The 15,302-nt window shown below is 27.6% G+C and overlaps 2 protein-coding genes across 4 annotated transcripts; one reads left to right on the top strand and one right to left on the bottom strand.

The window, feature by feature from the left end:
* Nucleotides 1-3,696: 3,696 nt before the first annotated feature.
* LOC123302682 (protein FAM76A) lies at nt 3,697-7,388 on the bottom strand. Of its 2 annotated transcripts, none has more exons than XM_044885724.1 (6): nt 7,186-7,388; nt 6,885-7,053; nt 5,902-6,024; nt 5,298-5,442; nt 4,866-5,169; nt 3,697-4,189 (listed from the first exon to the last, which is right to left on the bottom strand). In XM_044885724.1, exons 1-6 carry the CDS (start codon nt 7,273-7,275, stop codon nt 3,959-3,961), a joined length of 1,062 nt encoding a protein of 353 aa, XP_044741659.1. In that variant the 5' UTR covers nt 7,276-7,388; the 3' UTR covers nt 3,697-3,958. The 2 variants fall into 2 exon arrangements, with proteins under 2 accessions (XP_044741659.1, XP_044741664.1); XM_044885729.1 differs by having other exon boundaries at nt 5,298-5,430.
* A 1,768-nt stretch (nt 7,389-9,156) lies between these two features.
* LOC123305333 lies at nt 9,157-15,060 on the top strand. Of its 2 annotated transcripts, XM_044887019.1 has the most exons (5): nt 9,157-9,356; nt 9,418-9,520; nt 11,237-11,331; nt 13,637-13,780; nt 14,796-15,060. In XM_044887019.1, the coding sequence occupies exons 1-5, from the start codon at nt 9,195-9,197 to the stop codon at nt 15,057-15,059; spliced, it is 768 nt and encodes a 255-aa protein (XP_044742954.1). In that variant the 5' UTR covers nt 9,157-9,194; the 3' UTR covers nt 15,060. The 2 variants fall into 2 exon arrangements, with proteins under 2 accessions (XP_044742954.1, XP_044742955.1); XM_044887020.1 differs by lacking the exon at nt 13,637-13,780.
* Nucleotides 15,061-15,302: the final 242 nt, after the last annotated feature.

The raw sequence follows: 15,302 nt of genomic DNA, 5'->3' as shown, positions 1-15,302 counted from the left end.
CTGTGAGTTCATATATATATATTCGTAAAATTACAATAATATTATTCTTTATTTCTTGATACAAAATAACATAATAATTATTAATAAGTGAATAGATTCAACGAACATAAATTGGAAATGATCTTAAATTTATATGTTCATTAATGAAAATTGTTAAATTTTTAGTTCGTAATAAATTCATTACATAAAATTTCGCAAATTAAATAAATCCAAGAAATATATTAAAATCATTAAATTACTACATAATATAAAAAATATTTTAAATTAGAATTTTCCTAATTCCATTCAAGATTTATAAAAACAAACATATAATATTTAGAAAGATGTTTTAATATAGATTTAGAGGCTTTCATGAATTCATTGCCTTCAGATCAAGTTTTTCCAATAGTCAGCATGAATAAGTTTTTATCACAATGAATACTATTTATAGCGAAAATATTATTATTTGATAAATAAGATCCATTTGGTCTATCCTCTTAGTCTATTATGCTAAGTTCTTTTAAAGTTTTTAGATCCGACGTGCCATTTACGAGATAATGCTTCGTTTGTTATCGTTTGTAATTTGAATTTATTTCTCATTTAATGTTATCCAAATTGAAATTATTATTAATATTTACGTTGATAATAACGTTCAAAGTTCAAAATACGAAATTTGAAATTTTTAGACAAAAAATTAATGTAAATATCTAGTGGGCATTTACTTTCAATGTTTTAAAATAGAAAATTTGATTGTTTATCGTAAAATTTCCTTTAAAATTTTGAACTACTAAAGTTAAGGAAAAACATTTTAAGGTATAATTTTTAATAAATTTTATTTTCTGAAATTTTGCCTTTTATAGAAATTTAATTTCATAAATATTAATAAAAAAATATTTAAAGTTACAAACGATAATTAACGAGCCTGTATTTCATAAATGGTAGAGCAGATAAAAAAACTGGAAAGTTGTTTGGTGGAAATTAAATATAGAATTGATGGCATTCTCTTGCCTATAGTTATGTGGAACACCCTGCATATTTGGAATTGGCCATTTACTAAATTTTATTTAACACCAACATTGTTATTAAACAAAATATTTTTTATTCTTTTATAATTGCAGGCGTCGTAAATATTTAAGTATTAAACCCTACGTCATTCATAAAACACGAATTTAGCATATCAAATGTTAAAATCCATCACTACAGAATGTAGCAGAACAATAAACATATATTCGATAAACATTACCCTCCTTTTGGTATAGTCAAGTAAAATCGTTATATAATTATACATTATCAGTAATATACCATTCACATCAGCTAAACACTTGGCGAAGATATTAAAGTCAATCGAATATATAACCCATATGAATAATTTTTATGTTTCCAGTTTATTGGTAAGTAAAAACACATATCGAGCCACGAGTGAATAGAAACTAGATAAATTTTTCCTACTAAATAGCTACCCGTTCCCATTCGAAGTTTACACTGTACATCTAAGTAGCAAAATTATGATATGATATAATATCCAGATGTAAAAAGTTTGTTACTTGCTTAGATATACTTGCTTTAACTTGATTCAAAGTTAAACTGGAGTTCTTAAAATGATATAACTACTACTTAAGACATATAAATGAGGCTTTTGAATCTTTGAGCAACGCTAGCTATCATGCAAACGTGATTAATCACCTTTAAAGTTAATCAAATATTAAATGAAAGAAGAATATCAATTTTAATATCCGATTTGACTCAATATTTATAATTCAAATTTCCTGCAGTTTTCCGAATGTTTGTAAAAAATTGACAAATTGACACTAAATAAAAAAAACTTTTGACAAAAAAAGAAATTATCGACTTCAAAAGAAAAAAACTATTTCAAAACAAATTAATATGCACTAAAAAGTAAAAAAAAAAGATAATATAATGTAGAAACAACTATGGTTGTTTTTGGAGTCGGTGTCAGCCAAGGAAAAAATTGTGACAGAACAGTTTGCTACAATAACTTGGCTGACTCCGACTCCAAAAATAACATTAATTGTAACTACATTATATTATCGTTATTTTTTTCCTTTTTAGTGCATATTAATTTGTTTTGGAATAGTCTAGTTTTTGAAGTCGGTTATTTTTTTTGTAAAATTTTTTTTTTGTAATTTTTAGTGAATCTGAAGTACACTAACTAATTGGTCACTAAAAAAGAATCATCGAAATCGGTTGGCGTGATATTGAGTTATTCGTCCATTTGTCGCGCACGTACTAAATGCAAATTTAAGACTTAAGGTTTTCTCATGGATGCCATTGTCAGAACTCGACCAAATTGAAATGGGACCACACGGGAAGCACCAGCTTTCAAATAAAAAGAATCATCAAAATTGGTTCACAATCACAATCATAAAAAAAAAATTAAAAAAACAGTTTAATTAAGAACCTCCTCCTTTTTTGTTTGAAATCGGTTAAAAAACAATAAAATTATTCAAAAATGAGTTTAGGCAGGGTATTTATAAAGAAGTAAAAAAAATTTATCCCAAAATCTCAGAGATACATTTATGTTGCTTTTTTTTTAAAAAATACACTATAAAACGGTAACGAATACGAAACATTTATTAATTGTAAAAATAATGTTTTGTTTGTTTTTTAAACATTACTGTTTTGGTTGGTTTTTTGTTTTTGACTTTTTTCATTTTTTGTCTTTTTTTTTACGATGATTCAAACTAGATTATATTTATTAACAACGAATTTACTAACTGTAAACTTGTGCTTAATAAATAAAGTTTTATTATTTTCTGGAAAAATTTCATTAAAAACTTTTGAAAGTTTCATAAACCATTTTAAGTACACTATACAAAACAACCAATTACAAAATTAGAATTTTTGAATGAAAAAGGTAAAATATCGTTTTTTGTTAAGTGTCAAATATCGTTAACTTTTTGTAAGAATCCAAAATTCAATAGAACCAAAAAAAAAATAATAATTTTAAATTTTTTGAAAAATGTTTTTTATGCGGAAATACACTAATTTGTATCACTTTACACACTCTGATCATCCAACGCTCTTTTTTTCTTTTATCAATATATGACCTTGGTCATTACATACTGTCAAAGCTTATTCGCGACTTCAAGATACAATAGAAACATTATCATTAGAACATATAATTAAATGACAAAAAAAGGGAATTTCTTCTAAGAACTAGAGTTCTGAATGATATAAAGTAGATTATATGTTCTATGATTTTTTGTTTGTTTATACCATGGAGATGTTTACGTACCTCTTCAACTGCCATCACATCTATGGTATATTGGAGTCGCGAATAAACTGAAAGCATTCTGGTCAATAAATTACTGACACTGATTTTTGCCGAAGTTCACTTATATTTTATCCTATTTATTAAAAGGTATAATTAGTAAAATATTATTATAAAAAATTCAGATAATTTTTAATTTATTTGATTGTTGAGAGCCAGAAGTAGTTTTTCTAAAAAACCTCAGCAAACAACAACCGGATTTCTATTTTCAGTCGAATTCAATATTAAGCACAAATTCAAAAATTTTACTCCTACTTTAAATAAATGCTGGATTAATTATAATAATTAAAATATATTTCTGTTTCTGTGTAAAGCGAGTTTTGATCAAAGCTAAAATTGCAGGGACACTTTTCGGAGGTAAATAACCACTTTTAGTGCGTTACGAGTTTGTAGAGTAATAAAATTTGAAAATTTGTATAGTTTAGAACTTCGGTAAATTTTTGTTTTTTTTTTTTTTTAAATGTATTAAATAGCTCTGTTCGAAACATTCAGCACTTTTCAAGTATATCGCTAAAATGAATAATTAAGTAAAAATGTTTAATTTTCTCATTATTCCAAAAAATCTATTTTGAACCATCCTTTTTTTGTTTTTAAATTAATAAAAGTGAATAATTAATTACCTACTGTTTTATAATTGTTTTTTTTTTTCTTTCAATAAATTTGAATTACTTCGAAATAATAAAATTATTAAGGTATACTTGGACTGTCGGTTCCACTACCACTGTTTGTTGATGATTCTCGTGCAGCAGCCAAACGATCTTTTTTAGTTGATTTTGATAATGTAGCGACTTCTTTTAATAATGTTTGTATTTTACCATTTAACATATCACATTTACTGTCATGATCCCTTTGTGTTACTTTCATTTGATTTCGTAATTCATTTTCAACCGTAAAATGTTTTGCTTTTAATTCTGTTATCTGTAAAATTGCAATTTGATTAGTTAAAAAAGTCAATAATGCAAATTTTTGCAAATTAATATTTGTTTAATATTAGTTTGTACTTGGCCACTCTTCATACGACATTGTTAAAAATTTACTTATTATTTTCTTTTATAAAATACGCACATTATTCTTTTTGTTAGACACCCTGTGGCTCATTCCGATAGAAAAAAACATATTACATTTTTTGTAGAAATAAATTATAAAATTAAATAGCCTACAGGAATAGATCCCGGGGCTCTCAAAGTCACGCATCTAAACCATTTCACCTACGGCTTATGAAACAAAAATACACTGCTCACTATTTTAACAATTTTCGTATAAAAAATATATAAATGTCTTTGTTTTAACAAAGGGATGTTGCAAAACATAGTTGTATTCTAAAATTTTTTGTTTCCCGCTTGGTATTTAAGATAACGAATCTTAAAAGTGAAAATAAGATAATTTCTTATTGTTAATTTAATTTTTGGACCGAGTTTCGTCTAAGTTTATTTAATAGGAATTAATTGAAGTAAATTACGTTAGTTTATTTATTTTTAATATAAATTGTAAATTGATATTCTACATTTTCGCGGTGCCATGTATATCATAATCGTTTATACACAAATAGGATGTTTACAAAAAGGGACGATTAATTTCTTTTTAATATACTCACCATTTTATCCTTAGTTAATATTAAACTATCCTTTTGTGAGACCAATTTTTGTAAGGATGCAATTTTTTCTTTTAATTGTGTCATTGCAACAACATGATCACTACTATTCGGATCAAATTCACCAATTGGTGCAGCACGCCCACCAGGTAATCCTGACCCGCCTCCACCACCACCGCTACGTGATACTTTATTAGGTGGCGCACTATCGTTTCCGTTTCCGTTCCCACTGCCATTTCCTTGATCATTCGACGATTGCTTAGTTAAATCAACACGATGCGGGCGTTTATTATGACTTTTTAATCGGCTAAAAATTACAATTTTTTTAAGAATAAACAAATCTTGAAGGTAAAAATTTATACACATTAATATTTCTTTTTTACTTGTTTTCATGATAATTAGTGAAAAAAATCAACCAAAATCTACAATACTTACTTATGATCACGGTGTTTAGCATCACGTTTCTGCGTCATCTTTAAATGAGCCCTACGATCAGCATCTGATTGTTTTGTTCTTGCTAACGCTCTCTTATACGCAAGCGCACACAGCCAACATAATAACTTCCCACCTGAATAGATATCTGATTACCATCACAAAAAAATTAGATTTCCACAAAAACTTTCCCACATTTATAAGAAAGCAATCGTTTATTTATTAAAGAAAAGCTATATATTTTCAAAATTTTAATACGACAGCTTTTTTTTTTTTTTTTAATGATTTCTGCGGGGTGCCTCAAATAATTCAAGTATTAGAGTGATATCTCGTAAATAACTTTATATGTAATCTTGAAATCAAAAATGCTTTAGCATCGAAATATAAAGCTATAAAAGAAGCACTTATATCGTACAATTCTTACTTATTTATCTTAATTGTTTTACATAAGTTCACAACAGGCAACTTCGTTATTAAAATTTCTTTACAGAATTATTATTTTTAATCTAATCATTAATGGAAATTAATTATTTTTGAATACTATGAATGACAAAAATATATAGCATTTCAAATTCTAAACAAATTTTTTAACCAAATATTTTCGTACCTTCAAGTTTTTTATCGTCATTATCACGAGGTTTCTCGAATGCACATTTTTGTTTACATTGTTCGCAAGTTACAGGTGGCCCATACTTAAATTCACTATTTGTGCAACGTTGGCACTTATTACCTATGAAAATAAAAAGAGAAAAATGTGAGAAATAGGGTATTTCACTATTTTTGAAAAAGTACTTCAAAATGTTGATTTTGCTAATAAAAAGCCACCAAAAAATTATTTCGGAAAAATACACACGTTTTCTTGCCAAAAACTTAAATTAAATTTTAAACCTTTTTTAAACTTTCAAAAACGCGAGCATACAATTTTATGACGTAATATGGGTATTACTATACGAAATAACACAAATAATTTTGACAGATATATTCATAGACATCTGATTATAATATAAATATAAATATTTATCTAGGTATATATTATACCCAACTGTCTGCACTGAATTAACTGATGGTCTATGACTCATACCGCTATGACATCACAGCAGGGCTTACCCGCGTTTTAGGTCACGTGATACACAGTTTAAAAATTATAATTTTTAATTTTAATATTTTAAAAGTGCTTTTATGACTCGAAATAAGAATATTTAAGTATATTTTTACATAAATTTTAACTTTTTTCAAATTTCTTGATTTATTTTTGACTAACGATAATACCCTATTATCAAATTCTATATATTTAATTAACTTCCAACATATCTTCAAGTCAAAATAATTTAAAAATTGTATCAATCACAAGGATATTTGTGTGCTCAGTATGTCTCAGGTTAAGTTAATAGGATCGAATTAATCTGAATATTCTTATTCTTAATAAATTAAATTCGTTATATTTGATGGGATTTCCTTATGGTACATATTTAATTAAATTTAATATTTTGAACTCTACTCTCAATATCTAAGAAAAAGAACTTAAAAATATCCACAACTTGCAATATACCGGCTTTCTATGTGATATATTTAACAGTAAATAATACATACCTATAAATGCAGCTATAATATTACAATATTCGCAAGCAGAAGGTTTCCCATATGCTTTCACATTTTGTTCACATTTTTTACAAATTGTACTTGTGCTACCTTTGGCTGTTTGTTGAAATTCCGATCGACAATATGTACATTTAACAACGGGAAATGTACCACGACATTCCTAAAAACAAGTGAAAATATTTGAATACAAAATTGGAATTTTTTAAAACAAAACACTAATAGCTTCAATAGAAACAAAATAAGTTTTTTTTTTAAATTGATAGATTGTATTTGATTTATTGTGAATATTTACCTTACAAAGTTGCTGTCCAGATGACAATTCTTCAAAAGGATGACGTGCAAAACATTTTGAGCAAGCGAATAATAACTGTGGTGCACTCATTTTAAATGAATTGATACAATTTATTGAATTAAATGAGTAAGTTTGTTGTATTTTAAAAAATGTTTTATGTTATACGTGTGAATTTTTAAAAGTTTATATATTTTTTAGTCAAACATATTTTTTGCTCAGTTTTATGCGACCGTACATTACAGTAAAGAATTGTTACGATTTTATTGGTTTCGTTCTTTGAATCTTTCTTTTAATTATTATAGTTATTATTCCTATTTAGTAGCATATACAGTAAAACCTTGTTCAGCATGCTCACGGAGATAATTAATATGATATGGACGTTATTTAATTCAAGTTAGAACGTTTAACGTCATACATTATATTTATAAAAGATATGGACGTTAGACTAATGACTTTTGAACCAATCAACCAGAAAATAAGATATTAACGTCGATATTTTCACAATTTTGGTTTAGATTATGTAATAAAATGTTTCCGTAAGCAAATATAAATTATATTTGAATATGTTACTAAAAATAAAATTGTTTTAAAGAAAAATAAGTATGATAATAAAACTAGCATATATAGCAGACATTCACCCTCAATGAAAGTAGGGCACCACAAGGGGATCCGAAGTGAATTTACTAGGACTAACGGTGAAAAAGGCAAAATTATAAGAGCCACGACAACGGGACACCAAGACTAAAAAAACGATCTTATTTATAGATTTTGAGCCTTTTTCCTTAAAATCGCCACTGTACCACCCTAATCGTATACTATGGGACGATTCCCCTTAATCCACTTCAATCATCTACTAGAGGATTAGGGTGGATTAGAAGCACGGTAGAGAGATTTAATACAATGTTCTTGTGTCTGCTTATGTTAGTTTTATTATCATACTTTACGATATTTCCAACCAAATCCTACCATATGTTTATATTTTGTTTATTTTTCTTTTAGTGCCATTTTTTAAATATAATTTTTGCTTAAAGAAACATTTTATTATAATCTAAACTAGAAAATATCGATGTTTAAAATTTTAAATATCCGGCTGATTGGTTCAAAAGTCGTTCATCTAACGACCATATCATATTAATTCTCTCTACCGTGATCATTATATTATTCTATGGTCGTGATTAGGTGAAAGTTAATAGGCTTTTTATAATGTCACAAGCGTAGCATATATTTTATCATTAAGAGCAGTAGGGTATTCCACTATTTTTTAAAAAGTACTTCAAAATGTTGATTTTGCTAATAAAAAGCCACCAAAAATTTATTTCGGAAAAATACACACGCTTTCTTGCCAAAAACTTAAATTAAATTTTAAACCTTTTTTAAACTGTCAAAAACGCGGTCATCCATTTTGATGACGTAATATGGGTATCACTATACGAAATAACACAAATAACACACAGATATATTCATAGACATCTGATTATAATATAAATATGTATATTCATAGACATCTGATTAGATATAATATAAATATAAATACTTATCTATGTATATATCATACCCAACTGTCTACACTGAATTAACTGATGGTCTATGACTCATATCGCTATGACATCACAGCAGGGCTTACACCCGTTTTAGGTCACGTAATACACAGTTTAAAATTATAATTTTTAATTTTAATATTTTAAAAGTGCTTTTATGACTCGAAATAAGAATATTTAAGTATATTTTTACATAAATTTTAACTTTTTTCAAATTTCATGACTTTTTTTTGACTAACGATAATACGCTATTAAGAGTAAGTGTTGTCGCCATCTTTTAGCTTAAAATTTGTCATCTCAGGTAACAAGAAATATTTTGTAAGTCTAAAATCAGAGAATATATCTATCTCTGTCTAAAATGTTACGTTTAATAAAACGTAATAAACGCCACCTATTTTAAATCAAAAACATTAAAATATATTTGGTAAACAAAACAAAATAGCAATTTCAGTTATTAATTTACATTCCAAAATGTTTATAATTAAAAAAATGATAAAATTTAAACATGTGTTACTAACATTTTTTTTATTAATAACTGTTGATTGCTTAACTGCAGATAATCATTTAGAAAATATAACTACAAATGATTCCTGTCAGGATGTTTGCAGTGAAATACATCTATTTTCATATTCGGTTTGATTTTAAATAAAATATTTTTCTAACGAATTTATTTATAATATTTTTGTTGTTTTAGAGAAAACATTTGAGACCAGTTTGTGAACGAGGTTGCAGGCTCTTCAACATAATTAAACGGGATAATTTGATGGTATTAATTGCAAAAAATCAATGTCATACATGTAAGTTTCTTTAAGAAACAGTTTTGATATAGTGAAAGTTTTATTTAAATAAGGGCTGGAGATACTATTTATTCAGTAGGATTATTTCTATAGTACACACGCGTGTATTTTTCATGCATTTAACGTGACTTTTGCTAAAAATGGTTTAAAACATACGGAAAGAAATAAAGTATTTTTACGTAAATCATGATTTAATGACGGAACTTAACTGTATTTTTTCTTTACTTAATGAAAAAGTTACTTTGTGTCTTCGTGTCTTTTTATTTCACAGGGTTTTCACATTTCAATCAGGGGTTTGAATTAGACCGGTAAAAAAACGTCGGGGGTATATGTTTGTCAATTATAATAATTTAAATAATTTTATTATAATTGCTGTACATTTCTAAGCGCGAAAAATGAATGCAAAAGACTGTTATTCAGATAACACAGGTCTGCAAAAAAAAGTTTTTTTGTCAGCTGCATGAGAAATTTTTACTAAATTATATGTTTTAGAATGCGCTGATTTCAGAAATGATGGCCATTTTTTTCTATCACGTAAGGTTTTTTTGCAAATTCAAAAACAAAAAATTGGTAAAAGCACTCGTTTATTAAAAATTATACAGTAGCCTACAAGCATAGTCACATCCCATCTTCCTTGGTACCGTCTGCGTCTTTCGATATCGCGGACATCCTGATGAAATCGCTCCCCCTGTTTTTCGCTGTAAGCTCCCAAGTTTTCAGGAAAAAAGTCTATGTAGGAGTGCAAAAAAAGGACTTTCAGGCTTATCTTGTATCCTTGAGCTTCGTATGCTCCTAGTTGAACAATGGTTTTGTAGTCAGAATCCTTAGTATTTCCCAAAAACTTTCACACTACATCCTTGTACGATACACAAGCTTATTTTTCCTTCTCATTCATACTTTCCACAAAGAGGGTGTCGGTTAAAAGCCACAAAGAGGGTGTCGGTTATGTCGGGGCCTGTGAAAACTCCCTCTTTCAACTTTGCTTCTGACAGCTTCGGGAATTTTGTACATAGATATTTAAAACAGTCTCCACCCTCTTGCAGGGGTTTTACAAATTTTTGCATCAACCCCAAATTGATATGGAGAGGTGGTAACAAAACTTTTTCTGGCGGCACCAAAGTAGTATTGATAACATTTTTCTCTCCAGGTTTTAAAGTTTCTCGGGATGGCCAATCACTTTTAGTCCAATTCTGTTCTGTGGCTCTACTATCCCATAAGCATAAGAAGCAAGGGTATTTAGTATAGCCTGCCTGCTGACCCAAAAGCCTCGTCAGCTGCCTGCTGACCCAAAAGTCCCCACAAACCATCCATTATGGGTCCTGATATTTGATTCTTTCCAGGATAATGGCCAAATTATTACAGTTAGTTTTCTTCCATATGCACAGAATACCCCATTGGAAGCGAAGCTAATTTATTTTCATCGTGCAATAATAATATTTTAAAACTAGTTTAATATAATATTACTTTAAAATACTATATAATACTACTTAAAGACTAGTTTATGTTGTGACAAATATCTATAAAAACCTATGTGATAGAATGTTTTGAATATTTTTTCTGTTTTTGGGAGGTCAAAATCTATAAGAAAATGTAAAAAAATCCTATGCAGTTTTTTAGTCGCAGACCTGTGTAATTTATCTATTAAAATACATTCACAATAGGTACACGCTTGTGAGTTGTGTGCGAATTGCCTAATCTTTGTTTTTTTTTTCACAGCTTGCTCGGAATCTTATCCAGATAAAAATAACCTTGAGTATTATTACGCGTGTATAACTGGATGCGATTTTATGGCTGATAAACATTTTATTGAGGTAAAAGAGATTTTTCTACATATTTACAATTGGTATTCATAGGAAAAATATGTTTTTTGTAACAGAAATCTTTCTTTATTTATGTTATATAAGCAAAGTTTATTGCACTCAGATTCTGAAATTACTTCGCGAATGTTGGGTAATATTATTCTTGTTAAATGTTCTAGATATTATTCGTTTGATCTGTACGAAAGGTTGATATGATAAAAGAGGAAATCCTTTTTGAAACAATTGTTACCGTTATTAATCCATGTTAGAACCCATTCAGAAAAGACTTTAAATTCAGAAATGAATTTAAGTAATTAGAGTTTAAACTATCATTTTCTAGTTAAAAAAATTGATGTTGAACTTTTGGCACATATAAATTCTCTCTCATCTCTTCTAGAAAACATGGAAGTAATATTATATTACAGATATCATATCAGTGGATGTTACACACTAGTAAAGAATTTAAATCATCTCAATAGGCTTTAAACAAGTCAACAAGTGACAAAACATGGCTTTAGAGAATAGAAATAGAGAATAGAGAATAGAAAAAAACCCAACTGGTGTTAATCGAATTGTCGTAGTATTCTATAAAGTTGTTATCTCGACAACCGTCTAACCAAATCAGTCATAGTGAAATTTATTGGGATCGAACAGGGAAATACGATAAAAATTCTTAATTTAACCTTCTTAACCTTTTTGGTCACTTAATAGTCAAGTAAATTTCATATGTGATAAGAGATAGAGGTCCAGATCAAATTATATATATCCTGTTTGAAATTAAACAATTCCTGCAGTAATTCATTAATTCTAATTGTCCCATTTTAATCCATTTCAACAAATATTTCACTAAGCAAAAATAAAAATTTTTGGTATCAAAGGGGAGCACTTTTTTGACACCTTGAATTTGACTTTGACCTTCTAGGTTATCTAAATGTCAGCTAGAGTTCATAACTGTAATGAAACAGAGGCACAATTTAATTGAGAAATTTTTTTTTATAATAAAGTTACATTTTTAGAAAGAAAATTTCGAATACCGAATAGATGCGGTGTAAATTATGTAATTTTTTGTCTTATTTTAATCCGACACTGTGTTACCTTCAATTTTTCGTCAGAGAAATTCTCTATCAAAAACTAATTTTATAACATCAGGAGCATATTCAGGTCACCTTGAATTTGTTCTTAATCTTCCTATTCATCCTAATGTCAAATCAAGAGACTTCATAATTATTGAACTTCTGCATTATAGACCGTTTTCATGAAAAACAGAAATGCTTTTTGTTAATTTTTTATGAAAGTATAGGTCGAGTAGAGCCTGTAACTCGAAAATTACGCATTTTTATCAATAAAAACGCTATGAAAAAAATTGTAAAAGAGTCACAATATTTGAAAAAAATTTAAACATTTTTTTTGCTCCACTGCACACGTGATTTGTTACGTCAGTCCGACAAGCAATGACAAAAACAGTGTCAACATATGATTCCAAAAAAATCGGGAAAAAAATTAGCTTATCAAGACATTTACTTTCATTTAAAAAAAAGAAAAAAAAAATGTGAAAAAGGTCTATTTTAGAAAAATGTTAGAAACAAAATTATTTTTTGTTTTTTTTACAAGGAACAACTTTCTGATTTGATGTGTACTCAGATCAGTTATGAAATTATATCGAAGTTTACTTTTAAGTGGCCTAAAATATTAAGGTCAAATTCAGGATTTCCATAATTTTTAATTTTTTCTAGAATTTTCAATTATTTGTTCAATCGCTTCTAAAACTGTTTTATAGGGAATTTCAAGAGCTACAAATCCTGAAATTTTATAATGATTAAAAAAGTTACTTGTGTGTACTAGAATGATTTTTGTGTTTTTCGCTATTTCAATTTGGAATACATTAGTTCGTGTCCTAAGCATTAGGGGAGTAAACTAGTTTCTCGAATATATCTTCTTTTTTTTTTTTTTTTTTTTTCAATTCAATTATTTGAAGCAGAGGAAAAAATTACTTATATTTTGAATACTAAACCTTTTACCATGATTATCAATCGTTTGTGCTCTGGAACATGACACGAATGAAAGATTTGTTGGAATTTTTTTATACCGAGTATTCCAAATTTAAGAAAATTCATTCATCCTTTACAATTTCACTTCAAGTTTTGGTCTAAGAATGAAAAGAATAATGAAATAATGGCGAGATACTTCCCATCAAAATGTACGAATACTTTTTAATACTAAAAGAGAGAAGGAATATATTTGAGTCAAAATTTTTAATCGCAAATAATTTTAGGCTATAGTGATAATTTTTGAATAAGAATATTATCTTTTTGAACAGGGAAATATTGACACGGGTGAAAATACACCCTCAATAAAAAAATATGAACCATTCAAGAATCATATACAACATGAATCAAAATTCGATGATAGTTATTACCGCATTTCTGACACACATATTAAAACAATACCCATTGGACATTTTGTATGTATTTTAAAATGCATTCCATCCATTTCTAAACTTTAAAAAGTTCCTTAATTCAAATTTAAAGAAAGTTTTTCCTCGAAAGTTAATTATAAACAGGAATGGATGGATTCATTAATAATTATACTGATCGATAAAGAAAATGGAGCAGCATTAATTCTGAACAAAAGATATAACATAGTTAATTGTATAACTGAGAGTTTATAAAAAAAACCAGTTTCAAACAAGACTTGTTTGTTTTCAAAGAAGGGCAATTTTTGTATTTGAGGGCATAGAGGCGAAATCATTTATTAGTTCTAAATGTTTTTAAAGAAGGGTAATTTTTGTATTTGAAAACATTAAGACGAAATCAACTGTTCATAATAATTCAAGATGGTGAATTATATTCGACCCATTTTTTACGGAAATATGCACGGTGATTGTTGAGATTGGCGAATACGATCACCAAGTATATGCTTCTTATCGACTTATTGGTTTAATTTCTTATAAAAGGTGTCTCAATAAGAAGTGTAAAATTTGATTTTTTTAAAATAAAATGCAATAAAATTATGGGTTAAAACATCGTTGTGGGTTATAGATAGAGATCTATACAAACCATTGCAAGAGAAACTGAGTGATTCAAACAATCAGAAAGGAGATTCGACATGCCGAGTCAAGTACAACTGATTACTAATTGGTTAATAAATGACAACTTCTGCAGATTTCAGTCACTAAACAGTTGCTTTTTAATAGCTTCATGTGCAAGAGATATAAAATCAAAAAAATAAAAAATATTTCTTTTCGAAAATTTTGTTAGAAACTTTCTTTGTAAACTCCACAGATTTATCGCGAATTGAAATCCATCCAAGTCATTGAAATGTAACTAAATATAGATGAGATATTTAGAATTTACCTCTGTTAGTTATTATAATTTTTTATATTTTTTTAATTTTGCTAAAATTTTCTGAACCGATCAGTATATTATCGATTGAATTTTAATTAATAACTTTGTGTTATGTTCTTTGATTTGTTTTAGAATAATGACGATATATTACCAGGAATCGATTCTGATAACCTAACACTGAATGAAAGAATGAAAGATTGGCTTATATATTCGATACATAATCCGATTGTGCAAAAGTTTGCCTGCTTTCTGGTGACTGAGATTGTAATCATTTTGCTGTTGTATCGAATTTGTGTCCCATATACATCATCTTCGAAGCAAGATGCTCTCTACGTCAGTGATACTCAACCAATATTATTATTTCAAATATCGACTAATCAAAATGCAAATATTTGAATCTCTTTTTATTTTTTTGTTTTGCTCGTAGGATAAGTGAATTCTTTTTTTTTTGAAGAGTGTCCATATTTTTATTTTTTGATAATTTTTTATAAAATATTTTTGTTAAAGAGTTTATAAGTATTTAGTTTTACGCTTAATTCTAGTCGAATAATACTTATTTTTGTCTAATTTTATAGATTGATGAATAAAGTGATATTTTTTAAGCGATAAAAGAAATTTTCTATCCTTAAATTCTTACCT

The sequence above is a fragment of the Chrysoperla carnea genome, chromosome 1 (assembly GCF_905475395.1).
Source record: "Chrysoperla carnea chromosome 1, inChrCarn1.1, whole genome shotgun sequence".
Taxonomy (NCBI): Eukaryota; Metazoa; Arthropoda; class Insecta; order Neuroptera; family Chrysopidae; genus Chrysoperla; species Chrysoperla carnea.
The sequence above is the reverse complement of the archived record's forward strand: the minus strand, read 5'-3'. Positions and strand labels throughout refer to the sequence as shown.

Coding starts and splice junctions, on each gene's coding strand:
- LOC123302682 (XM_044885724.1), bottom strand. CDS start 7,275: ATGAGTGCACCACAGTTATTATTCGCTTGCTCAAAATGTTTTGCACGT. Junction 7,054..7,185: donor CTGGACAGCAACTTTGTAAG/GTAAATATTCAC, acceptor ACTTGTTTTTAG/GAATGTCGTGGTACATTTCC. Junction 5,443..5,901: donor TGACGATAAAAAACTTGAAG/GTACGAAAATAT, acceptor GATGGTAATCAG/ATATCTATTCAGGTGGGAAG.
- LOC123305333 (XM_044887019.1), top strand. CDS start 9,195: ATGTTTATAATTAAAAAAATGATAAAATTTAAACATGTGTTACTAACA. Junction 9,357..9,417: donor TACATCTATTTTCATATTCG/GTTTGATTTTAA, acceptor TTGTTGTTTTAG/AGAAAACATTTGAGACCAGT. Junction 13,781..14,795: donor CAATACCCATTGGACATTTT/GTATGTATTTTA, acceptor GATTTGTTTTAG/AATAATGACGATATATTACC.